This window comes from Heteronotia binoei, chromosome 8 (assembly GCF_032191835.1).
Source record: "Heteronotia binoei isolate CCM8104 ecotype False Entrance Well chromosome 8, APGP_CSIRO_Hbin_v1, whole genome shotgun sequence".
NCBI lineage: Eukaryota > Metazoa > Chordata > Lepidosauria > Squamata > Gekkonidae > Heteronotia > Heteronotia binoei.
The window spans coordinates 5,312,132-5,325,800 of NC_083230.1; the positions used below are offsets into that span (position 1 = coordinate 5,312,132).

The 13,669-nt window shown below is 43.9% G+C and overlaps 1 protein-coding gene across 2 annotated transcripts in view; it reads right to left on the minus strand.

The window, feature by feature from the left end:
• CCDC146 (coiled-coil domain containing 146) overlaps window positions 1-13,669 on the minus strand; it is a 188,215-nt gene that overhangs the window by 39,418 nt on the left and 135,128 nt on the right. For both annotated transcript variants that reach the window (XM_060244689.1, XM_060244690.1), the window contains 2 exons: window positions 12,641-12,827; window positions 3,804-3,899 (listed from right to left, as the gene is read on the minus strand). In XM_060244689.1, coding sequence (XP_060100672.1) covers window positions 3,804-3,899; window positions 12,641-12,827 — 283 coding nt within the window. The remainder of the gene's footprint in view (window positions 1-3,803; window positions 3,900-12,640; window positions 12,828-13,669) is intronic.

Genomic DNA, 13,669 nt, shown 5'->3' on the forward strand with positions numbered 1-13,669 from the left:
AAGGTATATAGGCAAATATAGGGTAGTAGCATCCCTGGTCTCAATTGCCCTGCTATCCTGGGGCAGGTTGAAAGTGTTGGTGCAGGGAACATAGATAAGGACACAAGAGAAGCCATGCTGGATCAGGCCAATGGCCCATTCAGTCCAACACAGTGGCCAAAAAACAAAAAACAAAAAAAAAAACCCAAGTGCCATCAGAAGGTTCACAAGTGGGTCTAGAAGCCCTTCCACTTTGCCCCCAAGAATACAGAGCATCACTGCCCCAGACAGTTCCAATAATATACTGTGGCTAATAGCCACTGATGGACCTCAGCTCTACATTTTTATCCAATCCCCTCTTGAAGCTGGCTATGCTTGTAGCCACCACCACCTCCTGTGGCAGTGAATTCCACACGTTAATCACCCTTCAGGTGAAGAAGTACTTCCTTTTATCCGTTTTAACCCAACTGCTCAGCAATTTCATTGAATACCCACGAGTAATTGTATTGTGAGAAAGGGAGAAAAGGACTTCTTTCTCCATCCCATGCATTATCTTGTAAACTTCTATCATGTCACCCCGCAGTCGATGTTTCTCTAAGCTAAAGAGCCCCAAGTGTTTTAACCTTTCTTCATAGGGAAAGTGTTCCAAACCTTTAATCATTCTAGTTGCCCTTTCCTGGACTTTCTCCAATGCTATAATATCCTTTTTGAGGTGTGGTGACCAGAATTGCACACAGTATTCCAAATGAGACCGCACCATCGATTTATACAGGGGCATTATGATACTGGCTGACTTGATAGGAGCAGCAGGAGCCATGGTAGATGGTGTGGACAGTGCAATGGGAAGATTCCGCATTGGCAAAGGTGTGGGCACAGGCTAGGGGAAAGCTGACAGAGGGACAGCAGGGTCTGTGGCTCAAGAGGAAAGGAGACCTCCTTTATCATTAACCCAGGAGGGGGAGGGCAAGGCCCAGTAGAGCAGTTGTTGATCCCCAAACCCTACAGGCAACAGCTACTGCAGATGGCCCATGACTTTTCCCTAGCAGGGCACTTGGCCTTCAAAAAGACCCCTAAGGTGGTGATGAAGGGATTTTATCAGCCAGAGCGCAGGTCAAGCAGTACTGCCAACTGTGGCAACATGGTACAAGGGTGGGGTGGGGGGTTTGAAACCTATGCAGGTAATCTCAGTACCTTTCAAGAAGATTGGACTAGACCTGGTGGGAGTGTTGGAATCATCAGCTGGGGGCCACAGTCACATTTTAGTAGTCATGGACCAGATAATGAAATGCCTGGAGACATTGGAACTGCACAGTACCACATCAGAGGTGCTGGTGTGGGAATTGTTGGCTATATTTGCCTGGATGGGGTTGCCCAAAGTGGTGGTCCTGGACCAAGGGCCTAATATGATTGGGAAGGTCTTCAGTGAACTGTGGCGATTGCTCAGGGTTTGCCCTCTACATACTGCCATAAACCATCTCCAGACTAATGGGCTGGCCAAGTACATCAATCAGGCCCTGAAGCAGATTCTGCACAGATTTATTCAAGTTGAATTCCATCAGTGGCCCTGATGGTTGGGATGCTCAGATGTTTGCAGTGTGTGAGACGCCACAAGCATCTACAGGGTTCACCTTCGTTGAACTGCTTTTTGGGTGGCATTCACCAGGCTTGTCCGACCTGGTTTAAAAAGCACTGGGAGGCCACAGGGATTCAGACCTGGAGGTTGCACCTACATCCTTTGCCTCCAGGCATGCTGGGCCAAGGCCATTTGCAAGAGGCAGGCTCACCAGAAGTGGGCCTATGATCAACAGGTCTGAGTGCAAGAACTGAAACTGAGGGACTGAGTGCTAGTGCTCCTCCCATCCAGCCCTTCAAGGTTGCTGGCCCAGTGGCAGGGACGCTTTGAGCTGGTAAAGTGGATTGGTGAGGTTGATTATGAGGTCAGGAGGCCAGACATGTGGGAACTGCTTCATATTGAGCATGTCAGCCTTCCTAGGACCATGAAATGCCTACTGCGGAAGGGCTGGCAGCAGCAGAGGAATGGGGGGTCCAGAGAGTACAGGAGCTGATCACAGGGACAGGGGCCGTTTTCGCACACAGCTCACCTCGCAGTCACAATCCTGTTCCCTCCGCAGCATCTGTCGGATTTTCCACCATCTGCGCCGGAGTTACGGGAAGCGCCGCGGCTTTTGCGTAGCAAACGTAAACTGGGTTTTAGCGGTTCACGTTTGCCATGCAAAAGCTGCGGCACTTCCTGTAACTTCGGCGCAGATGGTGGGAAATCTGACCAGATGCTGTGGAGGGAACAGGATTGTGACTGCGAGGTGAGCTGTGTGCGAAAATGGTTAGTTATTTTTGGAGACCTCTTACAGGACAGATGCAACAATTACATCTGCCACAGACAGAGACCCGTAGCTTCCAATGCAAACAGCATTTGTCTCACCTGGGCCAGGATATTTCCATGCCTTACAATTCTGGCCCTAGAACTCCCACAATCATCCTGAAACAGGTGGTCGATTCTGACTCTCCTATATTTATTCTCTGATGAGTTATTCCTGCCATAAATGAACAGGTGGACAGACAGGCTAATTCTTTTATTACTACAGATTCCTGGTAACAGCAAGAAAAGTTACTGGGCTATTTAATTTGGCTCAAGGTTATATGGGGGGCCCAGATGGAATATTTGTCTGGAGACCCTGCGGACCCTCTTGGCAGCCCTGGCTTCCAGGGGCTAGCAGGCTTCTTGGTGTTTCATCCCCAAATCTGCAATGATAGCCACACCCTTTATGGACTTGGTTTGGAGACGAATGGCCCAGGAATTGCAGTGGGATTCAAAGGACATCGAAGCCTTTGAAACAGTGCAGAGGGCACAAAGTAAGAAACCAGTCTTCAAGATGCTTGACCCCAGTCACCCGTTCACTCTGCAGACAGAAGCCTTGGGCACCAGCATTGGAGCTGTATTGTCTCAAGGGAAGAAGGAAAAGGAGCACCTTGTCCTATAGCTGAACAGCAAGCTAGTCAGAATGTGAAGAGAGCTCTGCTATCATTGAAAGACACTGAGCGTGAAATGGGCTGCTGAGACATTGAAACATTATTTGTTGGGGGTACGGTTTACCCTGGTGACAGACCATGCCCTTTGGTGTGGCCACAGTGGACGAGATACTAGTCTGTGGCTGACTCAGTGGTACTTGGCGTTGCAGCCCTACTCCCTCAAGGTGCGGCATCAGGCTGAGGTTGGTCATCTCACCACAGATTTTTCCTTCCAGGAGGAAGGAGATTGTAACCCTCCTGAAAGGAGGAGCCCCTGTGGAGTGCCATGATGCAGAGGGAATCAGGGGTTGGTGGAGACCAGCAGCATGAGTCTGGTCTGACATGCTTAATGCGGGATGAGGGTGGATCATAGTCTTGGCATTGCTGGCTGAAAAAGGAGTGCTGTTGGGCCAAGAAGAAGGAACAATGTTCCGGGGGTGGATTGCTAGGCTGCAACTTAAAAGCCATGATTAAGTATGTCTGGAGGTGGCTGATGGTCTAGATCCCTTGTAACAGGATACAGGTGAATGTGACCATACAGAGAGACTGCTAATAAAGATCTGTTGGAAGTCTGTGGGGGCAATGGAAAGATGACCTTGACCCAGATTGCTGTGACCTCCTGTATTGCAGCAATCAGAGCACTAAATCAGCTAGGATTAGATTTAAAAAAAAAAAAAAATTAATTCCATTCCTAAATGTCTACAGGGATATATGGGGAGGAAGAGCAAATATATTGCTACATTCTAGAATGAAAACTATCTGGGAAAACGTGGCATATAAATAAGCTAATTATTCACCTCCTGAGCAAAATTCCTCTTAATAATTTCAACTTCTCTCTGGAGTTCCCTTCGCCTTTCTAATAATGTCCCATCATCTTTAGGTAGAGCATCAATCTGTAAAAGGGAAGCAGGACACATTCAATTTATGCCAAAGAAAACAATCATACTACTTAATATAGCTAATTCAAGTGTCTTTAAATTTTTGTTTAAAATATGAAAATTCAGGAATCCAAGTACAAATGTCAAATTTTAAAGCAATCTTTCTAAATTTTTTAAGTTGACTGTTAAAGGGAAAATCCCCCCCCCCCCCCCGCAAAATCAGGGTAAACATTACCCTCCTCCTTTTTTTGGTATTATATTTACAACCTCAAATCCTATACTGTACAATATCTCTGCTGATTTCCAAGAATACCCTGATTTATAATAGCACAGTGCCTGTAGTATCTGCGAGAGTCCAGCAGGGTAATTAGACGGGAACCGAAGTTAGGCAAAACACATAGTTTATTATAGAATCCAACAGCCAAGAAAACAGACAGATAAACGACACACGCACAAAGCATACTCATGAAATACTAAGGTTAACAGCAGGCCAGTAGCCAGAAAATTCTGGTTGTGGGGGCTCACAGAAACCTTTTTTTGGATGTAGGGCCCCACCCTGGCAGCCTCCACTCTCTCTGCCGCCACTTTTCTCTCCATGGCTCTGGCAGCCCCCTTCCATGCAGCACCTCCCCCTCCCTCCCCCTCACCCACAGGGAGAAACTGTAAAGAGCAGGTCCGGGGGCTCTGGCAAGGTGCCCCTGCCAATCACATGATCGGCTGGAAAAGCAGCTCCTAAGCCGGCGGTATCTATGCTGGCTTTCCAGTGCGATCAGCAAGTTCAGCGTGGGGCGGCCAGTGCTGAACTTGCCGATTGCACAGGAAAGCCGGCGCAGGAACCACCAGCTTCGGAACTGCTTTTCCATTCGATCACGTGATCAGTGGGGGGCACCTTGCAAGAGCCCCTGGAGCCTGCTCTTTACAGTTTCTCCCTGTGGGTGAGTGGAAGGGAGGGAGGGGAGGTGCCGCGCGGAGGGGGGCCACCAGAGCTTCTGAGAGAAAAGTGGCGGTGGAGAAAGCAGGGGCGGAGGAAAGGAGGGGCCATAAGGGTCCAAGGGGGGGTTGGATGGGGGGCCATGCCCCCCGTGGCTACGAGCCTGGTTAAAAGACTGCAGGTGTGTTAATTACAGCAGAAGCAACGCTTAAAGAAACTTTACACTCTCAGACAATAGACAAATCTTCTTTACACAGAAAAATATACAGCCATTAATAAGAAAGAAAATTCAACCAATGATAAAAATTTGAATATGCTATTCAGGTACATATCTTTCTGGCAAAAAGATAGCTCTACCCTGCGATGTTACATACTTGGGGTGTCTATCTTCAGTTTGTGAGACAATTGTCTCATCCCGTATATCACGCGTATCCTCATCATGATGTATGTTTTCCTCTTCACTAGAATCACTCTGCTGTTCCCCCTTTTTCATCTGAGGATCCAAATCTTCTTCTATCTTAACCTCCTGTTCTTCACCATCATACCTGATTTCTCCATAGTACCTACATTGGTATTTAAGCTTACATCTATTTCTTCTATAAATAGATCCATCTGGAGTCATAACTTGATAAGTACGAGCTTGATTACATTTTTGTATTACCTTGGCAGGAAACCATCGCTCCTTGGACTCCACCCACACTGAATCTCCCACTTGTAAGGGTTTAAGGGATATCATGCTGCTTGATCCTGGAAATGTTTCTGCTTTGTCTGAACCTTCTGGAGATCCTCTCTCACTCCAGTAGGTATTTTAGGATGCAGCAAGTCTTTTGATACAGGGAGTTTACTTCTTAGCATTCTTTGTTGTTCAGTCGCACAGTCGAGTCCGACTCTTTGTGACCCCATGGACAAAGTCACACCAGGCCCTCCCGTCTTCCACCATCCTCCAAAGTCTGCTCAAATTTGTGATTGTTACATCACTAACACGCGTCTTTTACCATCCCCTTCTTCTTTTGCCTTCTGTCTTTCCCAGCATCAGGATCTTCTCCAGTGAGTGCTCCATCAATATTTGAGCTGGTAAATGCTTCATTCCAGTGATGGGTGTATTCCTATATTTGAGTAATGCCAATTATGGATCTTCCGCCTTCCTAATCAGTTGTTTTATTGAGCCAATTGTTCTTTCTGCCATCCCATTTGACTGTGGATATCCTGAGAATAGGTGAATTTAACTCAGCAGATCACTACATCTATTATTGTAGGGAAGAGTCCCGTAGAAGACATGGTGTGGCCTTTATAGTTAACAAGAGAGTGAGGAAGGCAGTAATGGGATACAATCTCAAAAATGACAGAATGATCTCGGTCAGTATCCAAGGTCAACCATTCAATATCACAGTAATCCAAGTCTATGCCCCAACCACTGATGCAGAAGAGGCTGAAGTGGATCAGCTCTATGAAAATCTACAACACCTTCTAGAACACCTGAAAAAGATGTCCTCCTCATCATAGGGGACTGGAATGACAAAGAAGGAAGTCAAAAGGTAACCAAAACAACTGACAAGTTTGGCCTTGGAGAACAAAATGAAGCCAGGTAAAGGCTAATAGAGTTTTGTCAAGACAACAAACTGGTCATAGCGAACACACTCTTCCAACAATCTAAAAGGCGACTCTACACATGGACATCACCTGATGGGCAACACAGAAATCAGATTGATTATATACGCTGCAGTCAAAGATGAAGAAACTCCTTAAAGTTAGCAAAAACAAGACCTGGAGCTAACTGCGGCTCAGATCATGAGCTATTCATTGCAAAATTCAGGCTTAAACTGAAGAAAACTGGAGAAGCCATTAGGCCATTCAGGTTTGACCTTGATCACATCTCTTATGAATATACAGTGGAGGTAAATAGGTTTAAGAATCTAGAGTTGATAGACAGAGTGCCTGAAGAACTATGGATGGAGGTTCATGACTCTGTACAGAAGGCAGCAATCAGCACCATCTGAAAGAAAAATAAATGCAAGAAAGCATTTGTCTGATGAGGCTTTACAAATAGCTGAGGAAAGAAGGAAAGCGAAAGGCAAAGTTGAAAAGGAAAGATTCACCCAACTGAATGCAGATTTTCAGAGAAGAAGGCCTTCCTAAAGGAACAATGCAAAGCAATAGAGGGAAATCAGAATAGGAAGGACAAGAGATCTTTTCAAGAAAATTGGAGAAATCAAGGGAATGTTTTGTGCAGAGATGGCCATGATAAAGGACAAAAACAGTAGGAGCCTAACAGAAGCAGAAGAGATCAGAAAGAGGTGGCAAGAATACACAGAAGAATTATACAAGAAGAATCTCAATGTCCTTGACAACCATGACAGTGAAATCGCTGACCTCGAGCCAGACATCCTGGAGTGTGAAGTCAAATGCGCCTTAGAAAGCATTACTAACAACAAACCGAGTGGAGATGATAATATCCCAGTTGACAGTATCCCAGTTGACGGAGATGACGGTATCAAAGTTCTAAAAGATTATTCTGCTAAAGTGATGCACACATTATGTCAACAAATTTGGAAAATGCAACAGTGGCCACAGGATTGGGAAAGGTCAGTTTATATTCCAATCTCAAAGAAGGGTAATGGCAAGGAATGTTCAAACTATCACACCATTGCACATTTCACATGCCACCAAGGTCATATTAAAGATCCTACAAGCTAGGCTTCAACAGTATGTAGATCGGGAACTACCAGAAGTTCAAGCTGGGTTTCGGAGAGGTAGAGGAACTAGAGATCAAATTGCCAACATTTGCTGGATTATGGAGAAAGCACGGGAGTATCAGAAAAACATCTATTTCTGTTTCATTGACTACGCTAAAGCCTTTAATTGTGTGGATCACAACAAACTATGGCAAGTCCTTAGAAAGATGAGAGTACCAGACCACCTCACATATCTCCTGAGAAACCTGTATAAGGGACAAGAAGCAACGATCAGAAAGGAATATGGAACAACTGATTGGTTTAGAATAGGAAAAGGAGTTTGACAAGGATGTATATTGCCACCCTGCTTATTTAATTTATATGCAGAGTACATCATGCAGAATGCTGGCCTGGATGAAGCAGAAGTCGGAATTAAGATTGCCGGAGAAAACATCAACAACCTCAGATATTCAGATGATACCACTCTAATGGCAGAAAGTGAAGAGGACCTAAAGAACCTCTTGTTGAGGGTGAAAGAGGAGAGCACAAAAAGAAGGCTCAATATCAAAAAAACTAAGATCATGGCATCCGGCAAAGAAGAAGAAGAAGAAGAAGATATTGGATTTATATCCTGCCCTCCACTCCAAAGAGTCCCAGAGCAGCTCACAATCTCCTTTACCTTCCTCCCCCACAACAGAAACCCTGTGAGGTGGGTGGGGCTGGATAGGGCTCTCAAAGCAGCTGCCCTTTCAAGGACAACCCCTGCCAGAGCTATGGCTGACCCAAGGCCATGCCAGCAGGTGCAGAAGGGGAAGACATGGAAGTAGTGACAGACTTCACATTTTTGGGATCCAAAATCACTGCAGATGGTGACTATAGCCATGGAAGTAAAAGACATTTGCTCCTTGGGAGGACAGCTATGGCGAACCTGGGCAGTATAATAAAAAGTAGAGACATCACCCTGCCAACAAAAGTCTGTATAGTCAAAGCTGGTATAGGTGGTATTCCCAGTAGTAATGTATGGCTGTAAGAGCTGGACCGTAAGGAAGGCTGAGCACAGAAGAATAGATGCTTTTGAGATGTGGTGCTGGAGAAGAATCTTGAGAGTCCCTTGGACTGCAAGAAGATCAAATCAGTCAGTCCTAAGGGAAATCAACCTGACTGTTCCCCGGAAGGTCGGATGCTGAAGCTCAAGCTCAAATACTTTGGCCACCAAATGAGAAGGGAGCACTCACTGGAGAAGATCCTGATGCTGGGAAAGACAGAAGGCAAAAGAAGAAGGGGACGGCAAAAGATGAGATGGCTGGATAGCGTTACTGATGTAACGAACACAAATTTGAGCAGACTTTGGAGGATGGTGGAAGACAGGAGGGCCTGGTGTGACTTTGTCCATGGGGTCGCAGAGTCGGACTCGACTGTGCGACTAAACAACAAAAATCCTGGGCTATTCACACAGTCCAAAACCCCAGTCACAGGCAAATTGCCAAAATTCTTTGCTGGCAAATGGCATATTGTCACTCACCACAATTTAAGGAATGCCATGATGAGAAAAAATGGCTTTAAACTTATCAATCACAGTTCCTGTAGTTTTATCAGTGAGAGTTATTACCTCTGGATATTTTGAAAAATAATTAATTGCAAGAAAAAATGACAGTGAACCATGCTCAAAAATGTCCACTCCCACTTTCTCCCATGGCAACTCAGGAACCTCATGTAGCATGAGTGGTTCCTTTCGATTTCTTGAGGAAAATGAGCACACAGAACAATTTCCAATAAATATTTCAATGTCATTAGACATACATAAGAACATAAGAGAAGCTATGTTGGATCAGGCCAATGGTCCATCCATCCAGTCCAACACTTTGTGTCACACAGTGGCCAAAAAACCCAGACACCATCAGGAGGTCGATCAGTGGGGCCAGGACACTAGAAGTCTTACCACTGTTGGCCCTCCCAAGCACCAAAAATACAGAACATCACTTGCCCCAGACAGAGTTCCAACAATACGCTGTGGCTAATAGCCACTGATGGACCTCTGCTCCATATGTTTATCCAGTCCCCGATTGAAGCTGGCTATGCCTGTAGCCTCCGCCACCTCCTGTGTCAGTGAATTCCATGTGTTAATCACCTTTTGGGTGAAGAAGTACTTCCTTTCATCCATTCTAACCTGACTGCTCAGCAATTCGAGTGTTCATGAGTTCTTGTATTGTGAGAAAGGGAGAAAATTAGTTCTTTTCTACCTTCTCTGTCCTGTGCATAATCTAGTAAACCTCTATCATGTCATCCCTTAGTCGATGTTTCTCCAAGCTAAAGAGCCCGAAACGTTTTAACCTTTCTTCATAGGGAAAGTGTTCCAACCCTTTAATCATTCTAGTTGCCCTTTTCTGCACTTTTTCCAGTGCTATAATATCTTTTTTGAGGTGTGGTGACCAGAATTGTACACAGTATTCAAAATGAGGTCGCACCATCTATTTATACAGGGGCGTTATTGTACTGGCAGATTTGTTTTCAATTCCCTTCCTTATAATTCCGAGCACAGCATTGGCCTTTTATATTGCAGTCGCACACTGTCTTGACATTTTCAATGAGTTCTCTAGCACAACCCCAAGATCTGTCTCTTGGTCAGTGTCCTCCATTTCACACCCGATCAACTTAGAATCATAGAGTTGGAAGACACCTCCAGGGTCATCTAGTCCAAACCCCTGCACAATGCAGGAAATTCACAAACACTTCCTCCTAAATTCACAGGATCTGCATTGCTGTCAGATGGCCATCCAGCCTCTGTTTAAAAACTTCCAAGGAAGGAGAGCCCACCACTTCCCGAGAAAGCCTGTTCCACTAAGGAACCACTCTTAACAGTCAGGAAGTTCTTCCTAATGTTGAGCCGGAAACTCTTTTGATTTAATTTCAACCCATTGGTTCTGGTCCTACCTTCCGGGGCCACAGAAAACAATTCCGCACTGTCCTCTATATGACAGCCCTTCAAGAGCATTTTTTAAAACAGCGAATAAATACCCTGTAGCAGTATTCTTTTAAAGACTAGAGAATGGCATTGATAAAATTTTTTGTATGTTAATAAAATACCCCAAAGAATACATCTCATTTAAAAAGAACAGATGTGATACAAGCTCAAGCATAAGAACTTCATACCCACAAAAATTAATAATAAAAATTCAGCTAAGCAAACCACATTCATATAATGAATTAATTTAAATCGTTTTAAAACATGTAGCAGCAATTTTTGATCTAACAATGCTGAGCAGGAGTAGCATCTAGGCAGCAGATAAAATTCAAAATCATGGAGACCAGCAAAAATTCATTAGTAATAAAAATTCAGCTAAACAGATCATGTTAATATAATAAATTGATTTAAACTTTTCAAAAGTCTTTAAAATATGTAGCAGCAACTTTCGACCTATTAACATTAAGCAGATGTAGTATATAGGTAGCATATAAAAATCAAAGTCATTAAAAGGAATTTTATACTTATAGGAATTCATTAATAATAATAAAAATTTAGCTAAGCAGATCACGTTAGTATAATAAATTAATTTAAACGCTTTAAAAAGTTTTAAAGCATGTAGCAGCAACTTAAGAGTTAACAGTGCTGAGCAAAGGTAGTAAATAGGCAGCAGATAGAAAGGATATGAAGAGTCTGCCACTCCTCCTGTTCCTCTTGAGAGGATCAACAAACAAATCTAAAAATTATGCTTCCAACAAGTCTTGTTAGTTACTGTTACTAACAGCCAACTATAGATACAGTATAAGGCAATAACACCCTGCATAAATAAACTCAGTGTAGAGTAGGTGAAGAGAGACAGGAAAAGAAACCTGTAAACAAGAACTGTTAGAACGACCCCCCCACCCCCCGCCACTGCCAACATCCAACCATAGAACAACTGCCCTAACCGAAAGATAATATAAATAAGTGCCTGAAAAGGCAAATGCAACATACTAACTGTAAACCACCACCCTCCTCCCGCCCAAAATACCCAAAGGAAAAACAAAACAAAATAAAAATAATCCCAACCAGGATTGTTTCTGAGTGGCCGCTATGTCACATCCACCCCACCACTAAGGGGCTAAAGAGCAAAGATGCCCCTGAACCCTAACCCCCACCCCACCCCTCTACACCAAAGGACTAGAGGAAATGTCAATAACAACACCAAATATATGAAAAAACACACAAACACAAAAGCATAAAACCTTGAAAGACATATTACAACCAATAGGTCAGAATATTTCCAACACTGTCATCACACCAATAAATAGTAATGGGTAATGCTATGGCATGAATTATCTTGATCGTGGTTGCCAGCAACACATCCTTACACTTAAGGGTATTTTCTAGCTCCTTCATGGCTAGGATTTTACAACAGCCACATGAGTAAATATATACAAATACAAAATGAGATGCAACACTTGAGTGGTGAGGGTCAGATCTGTCTAAATGGGAGGGAACCATCAATTCAAAATGTGAATGCTGTCTCTCTTGTGAGGGAAGGTGCTGGGGCACCTCTGTTGTACTGAGCACTGGCATGGTAAGCCCACTGAGGGTAAAGGAAAGTGAAATTGTAACAGGTGGCGAAAAGAGGGCAGAACTGCTAAGTTCCTACTTTCCCTCAGTCTTCTCTTCTGAGGGAAAAGGTTCCCAACATGGCAAAAACAGAACACATGATGAAGTTTTTTGTTCAGAAACCTGTTTTTTGTTCATGAAGTCTGGACAAAAATGCAGCATTTACTCAAATACCAGACTAAGTTTTTTTTTGGGGGGGGGGGTATGCCATAAAAAAGAGGCTGTTGTCAAATTTGCATTTAAGTTACAATTATTATGCTTAATAATAATAACTGTGTATAACATTTTTAGATGGGAATAAAGAGTCACATGGCATCTTTAAGATCAACATTTTTTTAAGGTATAAGCTTTTGTGTGCCAGCTCACACCTGGAATAAAATTTTGTTGGCCTTAGGTGTGCCCCTGGACTCAAACTTTGTTCTGTTGCTGCAGACCAACATGGCTAGCCACCTGGATCTATTTTTAGAGGGGGTTCATTTTATATTCAAGGTCATATTCTTTTTGAGTACTGTACGGAAACACTGTCAAACAAATCTTTAGCATGGTAAGCTGATCAATAGAACTTGTCCAGACAGACCTCCAAAAGGACTCTTTCGTGGTGTGATTTAACTTGTGCCGAGCTCTCATGAGCTATTTTCAGCTGCATTTCCATCTTCTTGAAATTTCTCAAGTCTTTCTCCCTCTCACGTTGCATGCGGCTCAAAGTATCTTGCAGTTTTTGCTTCATCACAAGACAGTTGCGAAATCCAATTTCTAAAATGCCCCTGTGGAAGTGGAGAGGCGATGGTGAAAACACACACACACTGAAGAAAACTAGCCAAGGAACCGGCAGAAACAAACACAACCACTTTAAAATCAGATGCGGGGTATGCAGACATCACTGCAAAGAAATCAGAATGGAAAAATAGTATTGGAAGAGAGAAATTCCATTTCACCCACTATTTTTTTTATTTTCTGAAGGGGAGCTGTGATATTCCATTGTGGAAAAAAGGAAACATCAGCCCTGGGCAACCCTGAACGTCCTTGGAAGAGAATTGTGGGTTTCTTGATGCAGCAATTGGAAATGCCCAAGAAACTGCCAGGCAGATACCTTGCTTGCCACTATCAATCTTTCTCTGAGCTACCTGGTGGTCCCAGAGCATCTGGTGCATTCTGGGACATGTTTTCAATGGTCTCCGCTCAACATGAGCTAAATGGGCTTCCTAAAATAAGCAAATACCCAGGTGGAAAGTATTTCTTTGAAGGCAGCTGGTGTGAAAACTTTTGGGTGACATCCCACTTCACCACATACATGGAACGCTCAAGTAAACTGATAGGCAAATACTTTTTTGCAGCTGTTCTGTTATCTATATAACTACTTAACACACTAGGACACCTTTTGCTTGAAATGTGTAACTGCTGACTACGGTATATGTAGGGGGGCTCTGTCCGCCAAACTCAGTTTTTGCAAGAAGCAGCTTGCTTGAAGTGTCTCAGTATTTCAGTAGACTTATACCAACCAAGAGGTGTGTTGATAGCTGGGGAACTCGCAGGACTTGACAGTGAGGGTCTCCTGAGTTTGTTGGTGGAATTAGCTAGGAGACCCAGACAATGCGAGAGGGGGCCA